General features: G+C 43.2%; 1 protein-coding gene across 1 annotated transcript in view; it reads right to left on the reverse strand.

Moving 5' to 3' along the window:
- Positions 1 to 25,083, reverse strand: part of DIAPH2 (diaphanous related formin 2) — a 3,821,702-nt gene that overhangs the window by 2,519,317 nt on the left and 1,277,302 nt on the right. Inside the window, exon 13 of the mRNA XM_086964614.1 lies at positions 3,456 to 3,574. Within this exon, the coding sequence (XP_086820740.1) occupies positions 3,456 to 3,574 (119 nt within the window). The remainder of the gene's footprint in view (positions 1 to 3,455; positions 3,575 to 25,083) is intronic.

Here is a 25,083-nt window from a genome sequence, read left to right on the forward strand (position 1 = left end):
TGGCTGTCTAAAGAGAATGCACATCACCAGCCTCTGTCACTCCAAAACCAGACAGTTATTCTACAGACAGGCAGAGGCACACAGAATGGTTAAAGAAGAAAATACCTAATTTCTAAAAGTGGCAGTTTCAAACACACAATTTAAAAACCATCTTTACTAACAGATGGGTTATTACATTCTGAGTTTAGAGAGCCTAAACTTAATTTCTCTATATTGTCCCAGTGGGAAGTTATACTTGTAAGATGTTATAAAGTATTTCCCATTCTATCCTACCGGACAGATAGTCTTTCAATAGTGAAAAACTAAATTGACAGGATTTCACTATCAGAACATGTCAAACACACCAGTACATGTCCTACCTTTCACATACACTGCACCCTGCCCTTGGGGGTACATTGGGTGTCTTACATGTAAGAAAAGGGAAGGTTAGGAGGGCCTGGAAAGTGGGTGCACTTGCCAAGTCGCCATGGCAGGTAATAAACTGCACACAGACACTGCAGTGGCTCGCAGGTCTGGGATACTTTTTCAGGGCTACTCATGTGGGTGGCACAATCAGTCCTAGAGGCCCACTAGTAGCATTTGATTAACAGGTCCTGGCACACTCAGTGCACTTTACTAGGGACTTACCAGTAAATCAAACATGCCAATCAGGGATAACCAATTATCATCATAATTTACACAGAGAGCATATACACTTTAGCACTGATTAGCAGTGGTAAAGTGTGCATAATCCTTTAGCCAACAGCATCATGGCAGGAAAAAATAGGATGGAGAAGCAAAATGTTTGGGGATAACCCCAAAAAAGGGCCAAGCCGAATAGGTCCCTATTACCACTGCGCACTGTGGCTCACCAACAGATGAATAGATCCGAATGTGGATTATATGAATAGCTACACTAAACACACACACTTGCTTACTAATCAAGCTTCTTAATTTCATGTAGGAGCTGACTTTCAGAACAAAAGGCCACACCTAGCACAGCAGCTGGGGCCGCTCCACAATATTTTCTCTGCAGTGTTTGTGGGATTCTAATTCTTAAGGACTCATCAAATTTGCAGATATAGTGCCACTCGGGCATTCCTTTAGCAAGCCTTGGTAGCAAAACATTATCATTTTTGGGGCGCCTCGGTACCCCTAGGAGATTTAGAAGTGTTAGGATATAACCAGAGGCTTGGGACAGACAAGGGCCCCTTCCAAGCTTGATATTTTTTAATTAACACCTTTTTTTAGCTATTATGCACAATAATCACTGGTAGATTAACATTAATGAGAGTAAAGTAACAAAGGGTTTTGCAAAAGTAATGGTCCACCTATTTCTACAACTGTAAACCCTTCGCTGTACCTAGTGTGTGCCAATGGTTGCAGGTGGGCACCACTGGCACTAATTCAGGACACTGGGATTCTTTGTGATCTCACTCTTAGTCCTGGTTTTGACTCTGCAGCTGCTTTAATTTATTGGTAGTCAGAGGTAAATCAGTCCCTCTTTTATGTCCACTAAGATCATGGAAACAGAAAGAGGACACCCAATACAATCCTATTTAACCTTTCGGTGTATTAGCAGCTCATTTTATGCTTCCATAAACCAAGATGGAAAAATAAAAGAATGACTGTTGCTCACAGGGAGCAGCCTAATTGTAGCGCAGATATGTGAGACATATAAGCGCCGGTCAAGGGCTCCGGGAGCAGAGGTGCTGCAATTTGAGTGAGGAAGGTAAAGACTGCTTCTCTGGCACTCCCTCTCTCATGTATTAGCCTCACAAGAGTATCAGGGACCGGCAATTTCTTATTTATTTGTTTAAATTAAGAACTGACACTTTGAGGTAAAGAAGAAAAACGTAGTAATGGCTCACGCAGTAAAAGACACCCTTGATGAATGTCCTCACCTCCCCTCCCCCCCCCCAGCCAATATTAGAAGATTTCTGAAGCTATGAGCAGATTCCAATACTGTCCGAAACCGCAAGTTCCGTGAGTTTCTTTAATTTCACAGTTCGTTCACACACGATTAGCACGCCTTAGACTGGGTATCGACTAGAGCTATCATTACACGCACAGAGACACACAGCTATTGATGGCAGATAATGTCCGCAGGGCTCGTCTATACCTTTCGATCACATGCACGCTCTCCGCAGAAGTCCACCTAGATACAATGGCCACGAGATCCTAATGGGAAAATGAGAAACCTGAAACCTGTTCTTTATTTCCTTTTCATCGGGCAGGAGTAACATAATTAACAGTAAATGGAACACAGTTTCATTTGAATAGCAAAACATACTGAGAGCCCTCTTCTGTACGTTGTGACTTATTACTGCAACAGTGTTTGCAAATGGAGTATAGACCACAGCCGGAAATAACGAAAAACATTCAAATGTTTGTAAAGCAGAGTCACACTCACAGTGGGGAAAGAGAACAACCACTTCTTAACTAAAGTATTAGGTCGCACTGCAATAAAGAATAAGAGATGTAGACTTAATCCAGCCTTTCTAACACTTGCGATTAATCACGAGGTGTGCCATACAAGAAACACACATTAGGAAACATGCAGCCTACGCTAAAGATGGATTTTAGGAAATATCCGCTCTGTTGCTTATATAAAATGCTTCTCTCAACATATTTTCCAAAAGGCCTACTGCCATGCCTACAATGGAAAAAGAAAAAATACTAGGCCTAACATGCAACGTGCCATTGGCTAAAATCAGTTTCTCATTAGATGATGTCCCTTGTAACATGGGAATATCTGGCGACTATGCCTCATTGATTTCTGTGTTACCCCCATTTATTAGGACCTACAGAGTGAACTGAAACGCATTTAAGACCAGACCTTTGTATTTTAAAAAACATATGTCTGTGAATGGCATTGAGAACTTTGCTTTGCACACAGTGGCGGCCAGCATGGATCCGGGCGGGGGGCGGTGAAATGTAAAAAATAATAATAATAAAACTTACTTTATCGCTGTAGCATCTCTCCAGCCTCTCCTTTGCCTCAGGACTCCACTGGAACAGGAAGCAACCAGGCTCCTCTGACCAATCACAACTCTGCAATGCAGCGTTGTGAGTGGTCTGAGCCGTGGTTCAGTGCTCATCCAGGAAATGGGGTTCTGGGCATGTGCTCTATGCAGGAGAACATGGAAAGTGCAAATGACTGTTTGATCGGACGGAGAGGGACAGCCAAGCATTCATGCGCACTTCCAGTGAGCAAACCACTCCTCCCATGCCCTACTCTGAGAGCAAAGCAGCCCCCCCGCCCCGGACGCAACGCAGCAGGAACAAATAAAATTATAACATTCAGTTATTATCATGTTATTCTTTCTTTAGTTACACTGCTTAAAAAAAGCGGTGGAATAAATCGTTGTTGCTTTTTTATTCATAAATATATTTCATGTGGATATTCCAATCAAAGAACAGACAACAAATAGCGAAATTAACATGGATATATTTTTTATGATTTTTCTACTTGCCTATGAGATGCGTAAAATCCACATCTAAGCGTCCTCGGTATTTGAAGTCGGGGTCCATCCCACTGCAGTGTAGCACTATTTGTGACGTACATTCTTCGATGATCTTGTAGTACTGAGGTCTGGTAACCAAAGAGAAGGCGCATGTTATCTTTGCAACACTTCTTGTCCACACAATGTCATCAGTATTACAATCTGTATCCACACAATATGCTAGACAGGAAACATGTAAATGCACACTTATTTGTCGCAAAGTCTAAAATAAATGCGCTGTTGTCGCAAGCACCATAGTAGTGTCATGCCAGAAAGCCTGTTCACTTTTTCAGCACGAAGAGAGGGAGGTGACATCACCAACAGGTTTCAATATGAATATGTCTGTCCTCAGATGAGCATACAAATAGTTCATTTTAAGGCCCTGCAGGCCATTCCCCAAATAATAAAGACCAGCCATTCTCTGATTGTATCCAAATAAAGCAAACCATTGCTCCATTTTATCTGTTCAATGTGAGTGGCCACGACTGGCACAGGCCCTCCCGTAAAATATGCAGCATAACTACTTTTAAAGCTTTACATTACATTTGCACTTCTGTACTCAGCATTCACAGGACTCCTCTCTTCAATCACTGCACCATAACAGGTCCGCTTCTGACTGCTGGCCCTACATTCGGCTCCACTAGGGGTATAGGTATTAATGGACCTATTCGAGGAATTCATAATATCTGATGCTAAAATGGCTGTATTCAACTCCTTTCAATGTATAACCCCCATTCTCCCTTCTTTCAAAGCAAGCAGGCAGATGGGGCCATGCCTGAATACAAGTAAACAGTCAAAGTATTGGATTATACAAACAGAATGCCTCCTAGCTGAGGATATCCAAACCCTATATCAACATATCCACCACAAGCCATGAATGCCTTATGTCCAACCCCGATATATGACTCTTGGACGTATGGCTTATGCCCAAGAGCCCTAATGATGCACCAGTCAATGTCTCACGCAGTTTCTGTTGATTTTGCCTAGTTTTCCTCAAGGCACTCATTGTGATGTTACACCACAATGTTTCTGCTTGGATGAATAACTTGGGCGGTAGAATTTATTTAATCTCTACAGAGTTCACAAATGCTAATATTGAATATTACACTGTGTACAGGGCAGGACTGGCCGTAGCGGGCACCGGGCAATCCGCCTGTGCACCGCATGGGTGGGTGCCGGTTTGGGGCCCCTGGGAGCTGTTTTTGTTACAGGGACGTTTTTGCAAAGAGCTCGGCAGCACCCACATCCCCCCAGGCGGGGTGAGGAGGAGGGGACCGGCCGAGCACTTTGCCAGGGCTGGTTTTGGTTCCCAGTCCAGCTCTGACTGTGTATGTCAACCGAGAACAGCCTTCAATACCACAACAGCTTGTTAGAGATTTGTGTCTGTGTATTAGCTGCACTGAGCTTGAGGATGCTTTATTTTCTCATTTGTATCTTGAATCCGATACAGCAAAAAGTTGCAAAATATATTAATTGAAATAGGAGTTGAAGGCTGCATCAAAGAAACTGGGACTACAAACATGGCCGCCCCTGTAGGAACAAGCAACATCTCTTCTAGTCACTGCATTTCCTTCCATTGAGGATGTTCTCCAGTTTTCCTTTCCTTTGTCCAGTTCTAGTTCATGGGCGTATTTACTCTTTAGTTTCTCTCTAAACTCCACAGTCTTCCAGCTAAGTAGCTATCAGAAATATGCATTCAGTTATCAATGTTCAAGGCTGCCTGGTTGGTACCCCTAGTCATTCCTGGTGGATCAGTAATGCTGTTGCTGCTACAGACACAGTTTGTTTTAAGTAAAAAGCAATGCATTTGTACTAATTGTTTTCTGTATAATGGCCCTCTGCATTTTAGTTAGTCTGTATGAGTCGTTTATGTGAACCTGTAAGATATTCAAGAAGATTCAAGTGTCTGCTTCATTAACTGTGCTTTGTGGGATCCTTATCTGGTCCCTTTCACATTAACTGATTGAGATACCTAAAAAATAAATCAAAATAATTCATCCAACCAAATTAAGAACTGGTAAAAACTCAAACCGGAAGTATGGCTGGAAACCTCGGAAAATTCCACCCCAATTCTAATTGGCAATCTGGAGGAGGTTTATACCCAGTGGAAAAATGGGATTATTCAGTCACTAGTTAAGTGTATCCCAAAAACTGCACTTAAGGCAAAAATTAATACTAAAAGGGTACCTTGGTTCAACACTCATCTAAGCTCCCTAAGGAAGGACTGCAAGAAGTTGGAGAGAAAATTGAGGTAGGAGTACGATCCACTTTTATTTATTTATAAAGTTTGATATAGCGAACAAAAGTTAATTACAAGTCTGCCATTAGGCTTTACTACAATGAAATAAAAAATGCCAGGGCAAACTTTTTTGAGGAAAAGATAAACCAGGCGGCAAATTCCCCCAAGGAACTTTTCAAAGCTGTTACATCTTTGACAACCTTAAATTAGGGTAACTCTCCTTCACAACCCTGCAAGAAAATATGTAATGAATTTGCAGTCTTTTTACATGAATAGGTCACAGACATTTATGACTCATTTCAAGGAGGGTCTGAGACAGCTCCAAGCCATGCAACAGATTCTATGGTGACTTCAATCCCTTCCGTCTTTACCCACTTTTTATCTATGAACAAAGACATAGTATAAACTCTTATGACTAGGACCAAATCTGTATCTCCTCTAAATCCGCCCCCCACATTCTATACAAAGCTATTCTTCTACTGACAATCGAAATTCTTAATTGTTCAATAGTTTCGGGAACTGTTTCAAAAACATAGAAACATGCAATCATTAGACCGCTGCTATAAAAACACATCTAGATCCATCATTATCTATCAATTACGGTTCTATTGTACTGCTACTTTTTGTAGGAAAACTCTTAGAGAAACACGTAAATCAGGAATTGTCTGATTTTTTGGAAGACAATCATCATCTTCATCCCACTCAGAGGAGCTTTTGTGCTCAGCATAGTACTGAATCTGCACTTCTGGCTGTCACAGAAGAGCGTAAAAGCACTCTCGATCAAGGCAGATCAGCCGCAGTATTGCTCCAAGATCTGAGCACAGCTTTTGACACAGTTGATCATGTCATCCAGCTAAATAGACTTAGGGAGACTGGGAACCAGGACAAACCCTTGGAAAGGTTTGTGCCCTTTTTAAATGATAGATCCTTCCAGGTTATAGAATCCAGCTACCTCTCTAACAATATGCCTTTGATATGCAGGGTACCACAGGGTTCCTCACTCAGCCAAACGTTATTCAATATCTATATGCGACCACTGGAAAATATTGTTCAGGAATTCGGCCTATCCTTAATCTCGTATGCCGACGATACACAGCTGGTGGTCTCCTTTGATAATGGAGCAAACTTAGACTGTAAGCGTTTGGCGCCATGCTTGGAAAAGGTGGCTGAGTGGATGACGAACAGCTGCCTGAAGTTAAATGGGAAAAAGCCAGAGCTGATGATCCTGGGCAGAAAAAGTCATACCCAGACCTTTGCCCAACTGGCCAAGTTGTATTGGGAGCTCTCCAGCCCCTAACCCTTCCATCGAGAATCTAGGAATCTGGATGGATAATGAACTGACAATGGAAAGACAAGCAGAAAAGCTGGCGGGTACTTGTTTTGGATTACTTAGAATGATCCAGAAGGTCCTAGAGTTGATACCAAAATATTTAGGGAAAATAGTAATTAATTCTATGGTGATCTCCCGTCTACACTATAGTAACTCCCTTTACTTAGGCTCCCCAAAATATGTTAAACAACTCCTTCAAGTTGTAAGGAAGACAGCAGCCAGGCTTCTTTGCAAAGTTGTAATTCATGAACCAGTAGGGGAGCCGGGTCGACGTGAGGATGACATTTAAGGCACTTTGCTTGCCTCATAAAGCAATAAAGAATAGAGCCCCCCTAAGATTAGAGACCTGGTTGTGCCATATGTGCCAATTAGAAGTATAAGATCTTCTTACGAACGTCTTCTCAGAACTACAAGAATTGAGAGTAAGGAGGGGAGGCTGATCCTTTTAACATTTGGCACCTAAGCTTTGGAACTCCTTGCCACGTGAACTGAGACTAGTGTAAGTGGAATCTAGATTTAGGAAAAAGTTAAAAACATGGTTATTCCCGCAGTAATTTAATAAATATATATCCCAGTCACAGCTCAATCAGTTAGCGCTGAGAAGCCCCTGGATAGCCATGCGTTTTTAGAAAGCTATCTAACATAACACAACATGACATAACATAACATAACATAACATAACATAACATAACATATTGAATAGTAACAGAGCCATTATCTGCTATTTGTGAAGACAAAAAGAGAAGTAAAGCTATGTTTTCCTCCGATACCTTCCCAATTTTCTCCCACTTTTTGTCTCTATTGTTTGTGTTCCTCCATTGTCACGAGAAGAGTATAGGGAAGGTAAGAAGCCATTATTGACCTCTATATTAGGCCTAGCCAGAATTTAAATTAGGCCATAGTATTCAGAGTAATTTTGGTGATTCTGCGTTACTCTTTGATGCAGAATTATTGATGATGATGCGATTACTCCTGCTCACGTAATTAAGAGTAATTTGGGAGAAAATAAATCCTGCCAAAAGAGATCCTTTAGTAAGAGCGAGTGGCTGTTCAATCTCGCTGTCTGTGTTCTGCAGCATTTAACGCTATTTCTTAGTGCAAAAGGCCCTACTGCATCACAGAGATAGAGCTAAATGGCAGGATTAAGTTGGAGGAAAATCCTACCCCAAGAGTGAGGAACCATTTTTGTGTTAAGAAATAGTGCTAGACACGGATTTACTATTCTGAGTAGTCTCACAGAATTCTTAGGCAATTCCATGTGATTATGCTACACTAAATTATGCAAGTTATGCCCACCCCTATTCATTATGCATAAACCTCTGACAATTTGCACCACTTGTCCTATTTTAGGCTCAAATACAGCTTTCTATATGTTCCCCTCTATTTTTGTTTTTTTCTTTGATCTGTTTATTACATTTTCCAAAAAACATATCATTTGCATTACAAACGTACATGTTTTCAATAACATGATACATTGCATGTAAGAGGAAAAAGGAATAATCAAGGTGGTACATGTGACTGCTTACCAGACAAAACACTGAAACCTTCATGTACATACAGCATTAAATCTTACACCTAAGGGAACCCACGCATAAAATATAATCTGCATTGATAACATAACTGTACTCATACATGACTTGGCTACCTACCTGTATGTGCATATACTTGAAACAAACTATACTATTACCACCATACATCTGTGATATCTTGCCAAGGTGAAAGATCAAAAGCCAAATATTCAAATCCCAAACTTATAACAACAACCTATGAGCGAAGGAGGGGGGAGGGGGAAATGGGATGAGCCAAAGTAGATAGGGGTGGCATATGTCCATAACTGCCATCACACTGCAATAAATTAAACGTAAGTCAAATAGCATGTTCTTGAAGTGTAATCTAAGGCACATAATTTGCGATATGCCCGCCAACCCTCGCTATATGCTGGCTATAGTGTGGGCCCATAAGTAGGTCAGATCAATCAACAATAGGGTCATCGGTAGGGTCCTCTGGTATCGTCTCCTGTTAGAGTGTCATTAGAATTGCATTACAGTGGCAATGGGGTATTTGCGTAGTCCTAGAGTATCCTCCCTCTGCAGGGAAGCACCCTCAGCTTTAGCCCAGTTTAGCATGGATTGAAGCCGGGCTTTCAGTGTTGGTGGGTCTTCTGCTTTCCAGCGGTGTGTGATGAGCCTCTTGGCCACCACCAGCCCCAGATCTAAAAATCTAGAGGCGACACTATACTTCTGTCAGGAGCTAGTGGTATACAGAGTATGAGACCCGAGTAGAGTTGTTCTAAGGTTCACTTTTATTAAGAGTCCACACTACAAATTAGGATGGTTCCGGAATTTCTTTCCTTCTCTGGGGTTTTCGTGGTTCTTGGAGCTTCAAGGGGTGGTCCAATATCCCGGTTCTTGTAGCCTCAGGGAAAAGAAAACAACCGGGTATTACTGTTCTGGTCACAGCTTTAACTGGTCGTGCTACCGTCACCAAAAAAGGGGGGTGTCTTTGTGCAAGGCTCACCGCGGGACGTGCCCTACCTCCCGCCTCCCCGAACGTACTACCTCCCTCCTCCCCACACACCCCACCAGAATGCCCCTTTCAACAACACTTGCCTTGGGCTGTGTCCCGCCTCTCGGACCACAGCAGCAGGACCCGTGGCTTCTTCTCCCTTCAGCCCGCCGGGTTTGGAAGCAGTGTCTGGAGCGTCGGTCTCTGTTGCTCTTAGCACGCTCTCCGTTCTTCGGTTCTCCTCTGTTCTCACGCTCTCCTCTCTTCGGTCCTCTGCAGCCAGAAGCTCCGCTACCTCCTCTCCTCTCACGCTCTCCTCTCTTCGGTCCTCCGCTGCCAGGTGCTCCGCTACCTCCTCTCCGTCCTTGCACACCGTCCGTTCTACTCCTGCGCCTCTTATTCTTCCTGCTTCCGCTGGGTGACGGGACTCCTCCCCCTTCCGCCGCTCAACCTCTAGACCGCGGCTGTAGTCTTCCTGGTTCTGGATTGTTGGCAACCAGGAAGTGGGGTATAGTTCCTCCTCCTCGTCAGCGAAAGGGCTCTCCAGCCGCTCCTCCTCCCCACAACTTCTTACCTCTCGCAAATATCCCTGTAATACACGCTTCCTACGTATTTGGGAGCGTCCTGTCAGTACTTACAGACAGGAGCTGTATCACCGCTGCCCAGTAATTGTGTAGATTGGGGCATGACCATAACATATGTAAAGGTCTGGCATCTAACAGTTTACAATGTGGACAACAAGCATCGTTCTGTTAAAATACCTATTGATTTTATCTGGGGACAGTTATGCCCTCTGGACTAAGTAAACCTGGATCAAGTGAAACCTAGCATTCATAGGGACCTTTTTGGGGCTTTCTAGCACCATAGACCATTCTTTAGGTGTTCACTGGCGGGTCAAGTCCTCTTCCCAATCGATTCCGCAGGGGCCCTAGATCTGCCATGGTGTGTTCACGAATATATGTTCCCCTCTATGTATGAGATAGCCATAGTGTGGAATACTTCATGCAGCTAAGAGTATTTTGTGCAATGCATGGGGAATCTATGACAATGAAGAAGAAATATAGAGGGACATGCATCAAAGTAAGGAATTGCGATTCCTTAATAGCGATTATTAAGGAATCGCTATTAAGGATTCGTAATTCCTTATGCATGTAGGAATCTCAAAAAAAAATTGCGATTCCTACAAACTCCCTAATAGCGAAACGCAAATTGTGGAGACGCATAGGAATGAATGGGATTGCATTCGCAATTTGCGAGTACCAAATAGGTACTCGCAAATTGCACATTCAATTTCAAGGGTGCCTAAAAGCCACCCTGATGCATTCCCAAATGAAGTAAGTATGCACATGTGGTGCACACACATGCCCTAATGGCATGCGTATGCACCACAATGCACTTTGAAAAATGCATTTGTTTTGCTTTTTTTAAAGGAATTGCATATTTCCATCAACTTGAAGTTGATGGTAATTTGCAATTCTAATTTGCGAAAACGCAATTTGTGAATGCATAATGCATCGCATTTAGGCAATCGCAATTTGCGATCCCCTAACTGCATTTGCAAAATAGGTAATTGCAAATTTAGTGATTACTTATTTTGCGAATTGCATTTGGGTTGATGCATCCCAAATGGCAAAATACAGGTTGAAAAGGGGCCGATCTGTGAATCGGCCCATTTGCAACCAGTATTTTGCTTGATGCATGTGCCCCTTAATGTGTATTTAGTGCTGATCCTAGAGGTAGTTCTTTGCTTCCTTACTAAAGTATTGATGCTTATTGTACCTCTCCCCAATCCTATTGTATAGTCTATTTCTTTAAATAATGATTTCACACTAGTATGCAAGTACATTGAGCAACACTACATCATCTTACCATTATATCAGTGCGACTACATTTACCTACCACAAAAGTAACCATGTCATATGAAATAAAGTTAATAACTTCATCAACACCAGTATATCATCAATATGCTAACAATGAATCTTACCAAAAACCTAACTCTAAAACCAATTATCCTAAAGCCAACACTTAATCTAGCCTTACATCATGTAAAAGCAAAACCCTAACACTTAAACTGAAAGTAAATTTAACCCTAATGCAAAATTTACATTTAACTTTATCCTCAAACCGAAGCCTAACTTTAACAAAGCATTATTCTATGTGAGATCCTATAATATACTCTAACACTAAACTTAAAACTAAACTTAAATCTAAAACTATAGCGAACATTAAATCCTAACTAGATCCTTAATCTAGCCCTAAAGATGTCCCTGAAAGTGTGGTGTACAAGCTCAACTCCAGAGCCACAACTCCCCAACCTCGCGCAAAATGTTTTTGAGTCAGGCCCTTTCAAAATCTGACAGACATGCAGATGGGTAATTAAATCTTAGGCTGCACAGATGGGTGCTCAGGAGGAGGGAGCTTGTTAACCCATATGCACAGTAGGACTGTATTGAGTCATGAAGGATAAAGAGATGGGCCTTAACTCTTCACTCACTTGCACTTTTTATGTATTTTTAATTTATTGCCTCATCACTATTTTATCAATGCCCTGACAGCCCGCCTCCTATCACAGCCGCTTCTGCCGCTATAGCAGATCTGGCGAGTCACTCCATGGGACTGGTCAAATCTCCCATAACCGCCCTTCTCCCATCACTTAAAAAAATATATCTTTATTGATAGCAATTGACAGACAAAATCCAGTATCAGCAATCTACGAAGCATTTACTGGTGTACTACATAGTACATTGAAAGATACAGAATTGCCAATGCTTTTATCTGTAAAGTCCTGTCAAGTAACTACCCATTCCATGTTGATGAACTCCCCTGTTTTAGTCATCCACCACCCTTACCTATTCCAGCCAAATGCAAATATTTGTGTGTGCGGTCCTTCTTGTGAGTACATAAGTATAGACCCTCTTTGCCACAAACAAAGTTCTGAGCTGTTCTGTTTAGGAATTAAGTGTTACTAATTAAAGTATGGTATTTAGTTTAAAAAAGGAAGAAAAAGCACTGAGACCTTGTATTAGTACTAGTGGAGCGTTCAGAGAGGATGAGTACCATCTTTGGTTGCACATGGAAATTTCTCAGTTTGCACAACCTGCTCCTGCCTCTCTGTGTGTGGCCATTTATAGATGTTCACCAAGTGATGGTTGCCCTTACCCAATAGTGTCTAGTCGACTCTGTGGGATTCTTCCACCTTATTGTAATATGGCGCTTTGCAAGTAATATTCTCAATGTGAGGAATTTAGTCAAGGCCCTGTCCGAGTGTGGGCAGGGGAAAAGACCTAATAGGAGCATCTCTAAAGAACTGCCCGAGTATGGCAATGACTCTGGTCCAGTAGGTTGTTTGTGGTCGGCACAACTAAAGCATATGGGAAAGATCCGCTTGAGAGGAATGACAGTGGGGGCAAGCTGAGGAAGACTCCAGGTAAATCTTAAACATACATCAAGGTGTATGCTAGGCCCTGTTTAAAATACTGAATTGGATATATTTAAAGCGGGAATTACGATAAACCATATGAGGTTAGAACAATACAAAGCGCCAATCTGAAACGTGTAATAAGCAGGCTATATCTTGCTCCCATTTCTCCAAAAGAGGAGATCTGGTCTGGTCCCAGTGTTGGAGGAGGGCTTCATATAACCAGTGAACTAGGTGTGTGGCATCTCCCAACATGAAGAGTGCTTATATAACTGCATTGGAGGGGGGTTCAGTGTTTTAGATCAAGAGTACTTGTTTAAGTCGGACGTATGGGAGAAAATGGCTGAGAGGAATTGTGTAATCCGTTTGGAGCACGAGGAATGATAAGAGTTCACTATTAGAGAATATATTGGAAAATGTGAGAATTCCCCGGTCCGCTCACTCCTCTATGAGTCTGGGGAATATCACTGTAAAAGGCTATTCCCCCACCAGAGGGATCATAGGGGCATAAAAAGATATGTGTTTGTGAAGTGCTCATGAGCGTCAAAGGAAATATAAGGCTACAGAGAGTGGAGGGGACCTCAGGAGGGGTAAACGGTTAAGTGTGTATTAAACCGGAGTCACATTCCCTGCTTGGGAGGCCAGTCTCTTCTATAGAGTGTTCCACTATCAAGTGAGTTGGCCATTGAAATTGAGCCGCCAGGTAGTATTGTTCGAAATCGAATTAGACAAATTAACTTTCAGTCCAGGAATCTCTTCAAAGTCAGAGAAAATACATGCTAAAGGTGCAAGATCCAATTGGACATAAAGGAGTATATCAGCTGCGTATAGTGATGTTATGTGGAGAGTGGTCCTAAGTGGTATACCCCAGTGTGCACCTTGTAGCCGTAATTCGATAACCAGTGGTTCCATAGCTGTTGTAAAAAAGAATGGTGAAAGGGGACACTCTTTGCCTCTACCTATTGGGAAGTACCATGATACATACTGTCCTGTCTTGACCCTAGCGGTCAGGGCCGCATAAATAAGGCAAATACACTTGCACCAATTAGGATTTACGGAAATCTGTATCACAACCTCCAGCATGTAATTCCACTGAAGGTAAGCAAAAGTAGGTCCCCTGCTCCCGAGGCTGAAAAAATATGATATCCCACTGCTGTACAGAGCAGAGGCATTTCCTGGATGTGCGCAGAGGACGTAACGGTTACGTCCTCCACACATGGCCACCGTGGCAGAGGACGCAACCGTTAATTCCTTGGCACAGAAAGGGTTAATACCGGTAAAATAGACACACATTTGGTGCCAATGGTATGACAGGGCATTACTTCGTTTTGTGCCCATGTTATCTCGGGCATATGGTGGTGTGCCCCATGCAAATTAGGGAACTCTCTTGCCCATACAAAGCATTATATTAACAACAAAGGTGCAAGAGAAATGAATACACAGAGATAAACAAGCTAATTGTTCCCCACCGAGAAGGTAAGCGTAGTTTGTGCACCACAGATGAAAGAAACTATGTGCAAAGGGATGTAGCTATCTCAGGGAACCCCAAGGCAAACTCTAGAGCCAGATGATGCCACACTCTTCACCCGCCTGCTCTGGAAAACAATTGCCTACAAAATACAACTTTACACATAAGCCTGTTTAATTCACATGCTCTTGTCTCCTTATATTTGCTTGCTAGATGTACCATTGTGATTGTTTGGCCTCCTGCTCATGGGCTACATCTTTTCTTCCACCTAATTTGCATGTCTAAGTATTCCTTGTGCATTCTCCTGCTATTCCACACCTGCGCTGGTGTTGTTCTGAGGGTAAATTAGGCCATTTTAATGGGGTGGGCCACAAAGTGTGCTAGCCTTTGCTGATAAACTGATATATTCATGCAGACTAGCATCTTCTGTCACAACACACTGTACCTAATTACCAATGCCTACAAATGTATTATATTGTGGCTCACAATTGGTTCGTAGGTTGCATTTCTGCTTATCACCACTAATATCAAATCTCAAATATTCAAAGATATTACTAATATAGCCAACCATTAACACAAGGATGGCGAGCCAATGGAAACATATGTGTGATCATACTAAGTTCATATTAACTTGCAAAGGTAAATTATTTGGAAATGCTTGATTTTCTGAAAAGGCTTTCAAACTATCATCTGTTCGACTTAAAGGCACAGGATTCAAACACACACTTCATCGCTATTGGAGCACGTTTTGTATTTCATATGATGAAAACATACTTTTAACCAGCCAATTGCTGAATTGATTTACCTTCTAATGGTTCAAATACTTACTTAAAATGGACAATCATGCAGCCACACTAAATTAAATAGTATTGACTGTTTGTAATAACCTCTTCACACTTCGCCACAAAAGGTTACAATTTGTAACAGTTTGCTTCTGTAATAAGATATTTCATTGTTTATCAACAGAGCTCTTCAACTTGTCACACTGATAATTTCCAAATTGAGATACTTTTGAGTTTAGTACAGAACAATTATTTTAAATTGAATTATTGATCGGGCCCATGACGCTTGCTATTACTGCTATATGAGGAGAATACAAAACATCACCATTGCTTATGATTTTCCTAGTGTTGTTATCAACGTTTAATTAAAATATGTTACTGTTTTAGGAGACTGGCCATACAAAATAGTCATATATGGTCATATAAAAAAATACACATTAGTGGTATTCATCATCTGTATAATCCATAACAATGTCTGCCCACGATAGACAGACAGAAAAGGAGAAGGAGAGAGAGGGAGGGATAGGGAGGTAGGTAGGTAGAGAGAGAGAGAGAGAGAGAGAGAGAGAGAGAGAGAGAGAGAGGTAGATAGACAGATAGATAAATAGATAGACAGATTTTACATAGGTTGCCATGGTGCCTTCTATGTAACTTGAATTGCAAAGACTTATTCTGCCGATACCTTTTTCGTGGTTTGAAGAATCTGCACTAAGCTTCACAAAGTAAAAGTGTTTCTTTCCTATATGATGCTTAAATCTTTCAAGCAGATTTTTCGCAATGGGTCAAACAATAGGAGGCACCCAAATGTTAGGTATTTCCCACTTAACATTCACTGAGAGTTTTGAGATAAGCTATTGAAAAATAACCGATTTTCGCAAGATGGGCTTTGTTCAAATTTTGTATATATTGATTCTGTATTTTTCCTGTGTTAGAAATGGGGGTCTAGTTGGCAAGGGTTTGCACCTTTGTCCAAGTAGGGACCCTTCTTTCTAGTCAGGATAAAGGAGTTACACTCCTATAATAACCCCTACTCACCCCCTTGGTAGCTTGGCACAAGCAGTGAGGCTTATCTTAGAGGCAGTGAGTAAAGAATTTGCACATAACCAACAGAAATACAGTGAAAGCACTACAAAAGGACACCACACCAGTTTAGAAATATATCCAATAATTTTATATATCCAAAACAAGACCAAAAGCGATAAAAATCCACCATAAAATGCTCAGAAATCTTCAATAATCAAAAATAGACTTGAAAAACAGTTCCTTGAAGTCGATAGCGTGGTCTGGGCCTATCATGGCATCGTGAATAACAAATCCAACAGTTCTGGCTGACCATGGCATCGCGGACCAGCTACAGTGTCGGGAAGACCCTCAAAACTAACTTTAGTAAGGCAGGGCTTTGGCGACCTCTCGGTGAGCCCCAAAGTGCCGGCGTCCGAAGGCGTCGGTTACAGAGGTCGGTGCAAGAGTTGAAGGCACACGCGTTGCAGACCGAACTCCTCGTGGTTGAAGTCGGCGGGAGTGCGGGCGTCGTTGGGCATCTGGGCTGCAGTATGAAGTGCAGCAGTGCGGCGTGCAGTGTCCTCAGGTCGAGGTGCAGGCAGCAACTCAGTGGCGGCATCAGGTGGCGGCGTCGGTTAGACCAGGGTTGCGGTGCAGAAAGTTCAGTGTAGTCCTTTCACTGCCAAAGACAGAAGCAGCCACTGCAGGCTAACATAGCAAAGTGGTAGTCTCTCCTCACAGCGTCACCAGCTCTTCTTCTTAGCAGTCTTCTTGGTTCGAAATGAGTTCTAAAGTTCTGGGGTCTGGGCCCCAATATGTATACTCCAAATTCCTTTGTCCTCTCAGGCAGAGAGTGTCTGCGGTTAGTCCAAACCAGTTTAGTCCTCTCTGGTCCAGCTTCACAGCAGGAGACAGCATTGTCCAAGGCAGACAGGGCCTATTCAGGTGCAAGAGAAATTTCCTCTCACCACTCTAAATGCAGACCAGGCCTATTCAGGTGCTCTGACTCATCCAGACTGTCTGGGGCCACTGCATATCCCCAGCCCCTGTCACTCTAAAGCCAGACAGTCAATACACATCCTAGCAGAGGTACACAGGATGGCTAAGCAAGAAAATACCTACTTTCTAAAAGTGGTATTTTCAAACCCAGAATGTAAAAATCACCTTTGCTAAAAGGTGCAACTTTAGATTCTGAGTTCAGACCTAATAAACTTTATTCTCCTATCTGGTCCCAAAGGAAAGTTATATTTATAAGATGTCATGAATTGACTCCCATGCTTTATTATGGGCCAGATAGCCTTTCAATAGTAAACAACAAAATTGTTAGTATTTCACTATGAGAACATGTCACAGACATTAGGGCCATATCCTACCTTTCACATACACTGGACCCTGCGCCCTGGGGTACTCTGGGGCTACCTTAGGGGTGACTCACATGTAAGAAAAGGGAAGGTTAGGGCCTGGCAAGGGGGTGCACTTGCCAAGAAAACATGGCAGTACTAGACTGCACAAAGACACTGCAGTGGCAGGTCTGAGTTACCTTTGAAGGCTGCTTGTGTGGATAGCACAACCAGTGCTGCAAGCCCACTAGCAGCATTTGATTTCCAGGCCCTGGACGCGTACAGTACTAGGGACTGCTAGTAAATCAAATAACCAATCATGGAACCGCCAATTCACACAATTTACACAGAGAGCATATGCATTTTAGCACTATATAGCAGTGGTAAAGTGCCCAGAGTCCAAAACCAACAGGAAGAGCAGGTCAGGAGAAAATAGGAGAAAGGAGAAAACGTTTGGGGATAACCCTGAACAAAATGCCATCTCCAACACAACCCCATTCCAGCCTAAAGCCAGGGTAGACCAATCCATACCTCGATGGGCTTCCCTGCTTGGGGTGATAGAACATGGAACCTGGCCCACAACAGCAGGGGTTTATTCCCTTTCTTCTCTACTCCTTCCTGAACATATTTGGATCCCTTGATCCATACTCCCAAGGCCCACTAAGCTGACCCATGGGGAACCCTTTTCCTCACCTGTGGACCCCACCCGTGCAGTGCCTAAACTTACTTTTCCCACAGATGTGTCCCAACAGGCTGACAGTACTCACAAGCCAACACAGTGATGTGGCCCAGTCCACCCCGTGGTGTGACTCCTGTCTCCCCCCCCATTGATGAGACCCAGGCCTTATGCCTGTCAGGGCTCTCTGACCTCTGTGGTGTCAGAGAGTGGGGGTGGTAGTCCAGGTGCCTGGCACCCTTTGTCCACTCTCCCTCTTGTCAGGTCAGGGATGACATCCTGACACTGACCCACCAGTCCAGGGTCTGTACCATGCAGCTGGACAGGAGACTAGGGTGGGCTTTCCAACCCCTGGTCCTCCTCCCGGGGGTTTTGTATACTCCCACCTGGAGTGGTACCCCTTCTAAAATTGTCTGAGCACCTGTGGAAGGTGTCCTGCTCAATTTGCCCACCAGTTTAGGGTTGCTATCCTGCAACTGGAACACCAGCCTGGGAAGTATACCCTGAGGCGGTACAAGGGACTGGGGTAGGCTCGCCCACACCCTGTCCTCTTACCTGGGGCTTTGCATCCTCCCATATGGAGAGGGGAACACCCTGAACCTGGTCCTCCAACCCAAGGTCTGGACCCTTAGACTGCACTTGTGCCTGACAACCCAGGACTTCTGGGGGAGTACAAAATCCCGCTTCAAGGGAAACAGGCCTCCTGTTCACCTCATAGAGCATGAAGACCCCCCAGGCCAGAAGTGCCCTCACCTGGCTCAGTCCTAGGGTTCTCTGACCTCAGAGCTGGCAACCCAATTCTAGGAATCTAACTGACAATGCTTTTGACTGAGACATGTAAATATATGTATACCTATGAGGCAATGTGGTCGAGTTCTGCGGATATTATCTCATTGCACAATAATGTGAATTAATGGGTAATCAATCATATTTGGAGAGGGATATTGTCATTCATCTGTATGAGGGCTCTGGATTACATATCAAGTGCCCTGAAGGTGGCAGGACAGGAAAAAGCTACCCACAGAGATGGCTAATGCAATCCTTACAAATAATTGGTAAATTAAGCTACAGGATGTGCCGGAAATATATGCAGAATATTCAAATAGTTTATTTCAAATAAACAAGATTTGCTTGGAATAAAATAGGCAAAAAAGGATTGGAAGAAAGCTTTGAGGCCTCTTTTCCATTATTAGCAGAAGACTTGGAGCAGCAGCTAATTTTACAGAGAGGATATACAAGGCTGTCTTCAATCTGGTGCCGGTAAAATGTATAAAAAAGCCTGGAAACAGCCATACAGCATCTTTGTTTCCTTCCAAATTAAGAGAAATGAAACAAAGGTGCAGAAGGCAAGAAAACATTTGGAAATCCAATTATGGTGAAAACGAGCAGGTAAGTTACAAGAGTCTCATCCAGGAGTACAAGTATCTCATAATTGAGGAAAAATCTATATTTTACACCGAGAAAATCGCCCTAGCTGTTAACTCATCTAAACAGCTCTTTAAAACTGTACAAATACTTGTTAATCGTTTTATTTTAAGTGCCCCCCTCCAAGTCAGTCCTCTTGAGACAAATTGGCAACTTTTTTTAAAGATACAGTAGAAGCTGAATATAGCGACTTTGACCTTATAAGACCCTCACAGGACCGAGATGATGAGTCCATCCCTTTGAATGTCAATAACGCTGAGCTTTGTAATTTTTCACTTTTAATAGTGGTCAATTTAATTAGACATACAAAATATGAGCCTCCCTCAGGCCCGTGTCTGCATTGGGGAATACGCTACGTAGTTCATAAAATAGCCCCGGTTCTTATGACTTTGTATAACTTTGTCATTAAGGGGGGACTTTTTCGGGAGGAATGGAAAATGGCTCGTGTTCTTCCACTTTTGAAGAAACCAACTCTTGATCCTACGATAGAGAATAATTATCGTCCTATCTCTAGGTTTCCTTTCCCTGCAAAGGTCATAGAAACACATCCAACAAAACTCAGACAGACTATTTAGAAATAAATTAAATACTGCACGTCGCACACTTTGGTTTTAGGTCAAACCAAAATACTGAGACAGCACTGGTAGCAGTATCAGAAGAAATAAGATCCATCATAGATGAGGGGCGGAGGCCACAAAGATCTTTTTGCATCTCTCCCCTGTTTTCAATGCAGTGTGCCATGTGGTCCTGTTAAAGCGGCTGGCAGACGCTGGGATCACCGGATCAGCCCTGGATCTCCTTGTCTCTTTTTTAAAAGGTTGTGAGCAGAGGGTGGCCCTTGGCTTCTTTAATTCAAAATCTTTTTCTCTGCCCTGTGGGGTCCCCCAGGGGTCATCTCTCAGCCCTATGATTTTTAATATCTATTTGTCCCCTTTTGCCAAGCTTATCCATTCTATTGGCTTTGCCACAGTAGCATATGCTGATGACACTGAGATTGTGGTGTCAATTTCCTGTAAGTTAAGGAGGGGTGGACCGATTCAACAGATGTACGCTAGCTATTGATAGTTGGATGAGTAAATACTGTTTAGAATTGAACATCCCAAAAACCGAGGTCCTTCTTTTAGGGATGCATGTTGACATCTGAAATCATTCATGGTGTCCTCAGTCTCTCGGTTCTCTTCCCATGTCAGTTTCGATAGTAAGGAACGAAGGTATCATCTTTGAAATCTGCCAGCTCATTCCACCTTTACAACAAATTTCCTGTTTTGAAGCATCAGCTTAATAAATTTATAATAATATAACAAGCAATAACAAGTTTGCTACCTGCTTAACTAATGATTAGAACATTTGGTTCTCATAATCCTTGTGGCCAGTGTGGCAGTGGAACCCACAGAGTGTTTTTTAAGAACCCTCACTCACCAACCTTAGACATACCTCATCATTGGGATCCCACCCTGGTCGCCAAATGGTTTCAGGGTGTGCTACAACACCTGATTACAGCAGAGCTGGTTTTCTTTGTGATTGTGACAGTGTGTGGTGGTAATACGTGATTTAAAATTGGCTCAGGAAATTCTACCACGTGTGATTTTAATAATGCAGGTTCTGGACAAACTTTAAAAACAGTGGTGGATCAGTATGAGAGTTAAATTGATCTCAATTACCCTCAATGTAGTCAACATGTTTCAGCCTTCTAACTGGGTGCCTCTATGGGTCAATTTGGCTTTCGTCAGGACCAGAAACAGTAATCGTATGATGCATGCTAAGACATGCAAATAAAGGTTTGTACTTACAAACCCTTCAATTATGGAGAAAAAGTCACCTCTAGCAACAGTTCTCATAATCAGGTAGTCAATCTCTATATGAGATGCTCCGAGTAGGTGGTGGTCCCTGTCGTCACACTTTCATCAAAGTTTCTCACCCTCTGATACACCTATTGGTTCTCCTCCTGAATTTTGATGGGTATATTCATATATCTAAAAAAGCACCGCTGAGTATGGCGGGCGAGCTTCTGGTAGTGTTAAGTCTTATCTGAACCAAAGAAGGATATGATGTTTTCCTTTGGAAGGCAAAGTGTGCTTGGATCCAAGCCACCCATGTTAAACTATATAAGAAAAGGGCTGGTTTGGGTTCAATATTTTTAATGAATGCATACTTGTCAATACCAAATAAGGGGTCTAAAGAAGAACAGTTTAAGTACTTTGAAGAGAAGCTAAAGTATTTGATGCATTTGTCTTCTAATAGCCTCATTATACTAATTGGTGATTTTAAGGCCAAATTGCGTCCAGACTCACAAGAGAAAAGTCAGGGAGAAATGATGTCTGAATATAATAATCCCAGTCGCACATGTCCCTAACTGTTTAATGTCAACATTTGAAAGGCATCTAACTGTGGTAGTAAGTAATTCAGGATTTGTTTGCATGAATAACTGATATGCCAGCTTCTCAAACAAAAAGATTTAAGTGCAACGCTGCCAAATTTTGACGTGGACACTGCTGCTACCTGCTGGGGACTCCAAACCTCATAATCCATCACTTGCCAGGGAAAGAGCTGAAGAGCCAGCCTCGCACTCAAAAGCGCGCAACATCACCCGCAGCGCGGGACTTGGATACTGCTGCTACCTGCTGGGGACTCCAAACCCCATAATGCATCACTTGCCAGGGTAGGAGCTGAAAGAGCCAGCCTCGCGCTCAAAAGTGCGCAACATCACCCGCAGCGCGGGATGCCCTAGGCTGGCCCGTCCTTGCGTGTTATTGGCCGGAAGAGGCAGGGCAGGGCCACCCCCCTTCCATGTGGTAGAAATTCTTCATTTGTACCGTCACGCCAGGTTTGCTGACGAGTATTGCTATATTGTTAGCCTAATACCATTTAATAATATAGCATTAGATGCTGTTTTTTATGACTAATTACAAAAGATTATGGGATGCCTTGTGCTAAATAAAATATTGGATTGGATTGAGGAGCAGTGTTAGAACTGGCGGTCTCTAGTTGGCAGAGGTAGGCACCACTGTCCAAATAGGGACCTTTGCTTCTAGTCAAGGTAAGGAGGAAACACTCTTAGATAACCTCTGCTCACCCCCTGGTTAGCTTGGCACGAGCAGGCAAGGCTTATCAAAGGCAATGTGTAAAGTATTTGTACCAACACTCACAGTAACACAGTGAAAACACCACAAACTGACTCCACAACAGTTTAGAAAAATAAAGGTATTTTAATCTAAACTACACAGGACCAAAATGTCAAAAATCCAACATACACAGTTCAAGAATATGGTTTCAAAAAAGTTCTTAAGGTTGCGTTAAAATAATCGGCAGTTGCGTCCCAACACAGGTACAACTTCCAGAGGCACCACACATGGGCCAAGCACTCCAGGAAGGACAGAACTCTCTCAGCAGAGTTCAGGGAAGCTGGGGGTGAAGTCCTTTTGGCCCTGGGACTTCATAACAGGGAGCCAGCTCTTCTTAGGCCCTTGGAGATTCCTCAAGCAAGGGGACACAGCACAAAGCAAAGTCCCTCCCCTCTCCTTGGCAGCAAAGCAACAGCAGGTCAGTCCAGCAGAGCAACAGCAGGGCAGTCTTCCTTCTTCAGTTTCAGCTTTCTCCTTGGCAGAGGTTCCTTCTTGTTTCCAGGATGATCTAATTTTCTGTAGTCAGGGGTCCTGTACTTTTACCCCTAAAAAGTCTTTGTTCCCTTTGTGCAGGAGGGCTCTGAGCCCGGTCTGAAACAGTTTTGGGTCTTGAGCACTTTGTTTTCCTGGCTTCTCCTTTCCTTTCAGAGAGAGGAGCAGGGTTGTCAGCCGCCCAGCAGGAGGTGGAGCCAGCACTGTGGAAGGCAGGCCCAGCCCTATTCAGGCCCAAGGGCTATCCCCTCCCACAACTCAAGATGCAGATTCAGTCACTCAGCCTAGGGCTGACCCAGCCAGCCTCCTGGGGTCTCCCCAGCCCCTGTCACTCTCAAACCAGACAGTCAATTCACAAACAGGCCAAGGCACACAGAAAGGTCAGACAAGAAAACAGCAACTTTCTAAAAGTGCTGTTCTCAAACACAGGATTTAAAAACAACCTTTCCTAAAAGATGTGTTTTTAAATTCTAAGTTCAGGGATACCAGACTTGTATGTCCTACCTTGCTCCTATGGGAAGATATGCTTGTAGCCACTGTATCAAGCATTTCCCATGATAGCCTATGGGCAAGGTAGCCTTACAATAGTGAAAAACGAAAATGGCTGTCAATCACTACCAGAGCATGTCACCTGCACTAGTACATGCTCTACCTTTCACATACACTGCACCCTGCCCAAGGGTGTACCCTGGGCCTTCCATAGGGGTGACCAATGTGCACAGAAAGGGAAGAGTTAGGCCTGGCCAGTGGAGACACTGACCAGGAGGACATGGCAGTTTACAGACTGCACACAGGGACTGCAGTGGCAGGCCTGAGACACCATTTTAGGGCTACTCATGGGGGTGGCACAATCAGTGCTGCAGGCCCACTAGTAGCATTTGTATCACCAGCCCTGGCACAGTTAGTGCACTTTACTAGGGACTTCTAGGTGATACAAATATGCCAATCATGGATAACCAATTACAATCACAATTTACACAGGGAGCACTTGCACTTTGACACTGATCAGCAGTGGCAAAGTGCCCAAAGCATCTAAACGAGCAAAAACTACATCCAGCAGAACATCATAAAATACAGGAGGTAGAGGCAAAAAAGACAGGGGAAACCACACCAAAAATGCCAGGTCTAACAAGCAGGATATATTATCACTATTCCAGGCAGGTTTTCGGTCATGCACAAGTACCATTGATCAAACATTTCGCTTCACATTGCTCTACTGGAAAACGGTGGTCCTAGACAAAGGCAGCTTGTGTGCTGCCTTTGTGGATTTAAAGTCAGCCTTTGACCTTGTTTCCCGTAGTAGATTGTGGAGAGAAATGCAAGATCTGGAGATGCCCCAAGAACTACTAACTCTCATCGCCAGACTCCATGAGGGAAACCATGCAAAAATCAGGCGGGGTACCCAGGGTCAAGTTACCTCCCTTTTCGAAGGGCGAGGCAAGGTTGTCTGATAGCACCAACGCTGTTTTCTATATTTACCAATGGTATGTAACATTTTTGGAAGCAAACCCAACTGATACTCCTATATTGGCGGGCGTGAAAATCCCCATCCTCATGTTCACAGATGATACGCTGTTAATTGCTAAAACACCGAGCGGTTTACTGCGAGCCCTATCACTCTGCGAGGAATTTTACCATCTGCGGGCTTTGGAGAAAAACATGTCCAAAACAAAGTTTATAACATTGAATCCCCATAGATTCTATGGAGGAGTGATGGTGCTGAATAAGCGACCCCTAGAGCAGGTAAAAGATTTTACATATCTTGGGGTCATTATGCAGGGTGACATGAGGTGGAGCAA

This window comes from Lissotriton vulgaris, chromosome 4_1 (assembly GCF_964263255.1).
Source record: "Lissotriton vulgaris chromosome 4_1, aLisVul1.2, whole genome shotgun sequence".
In the NCBI taxonomy this organism is placed as follows: Eukaryota; Metazoa; Chordata; class Amphibia; order Caudata; family Salamandridae; genus Lissotriton; species Lissotriton vulgaris.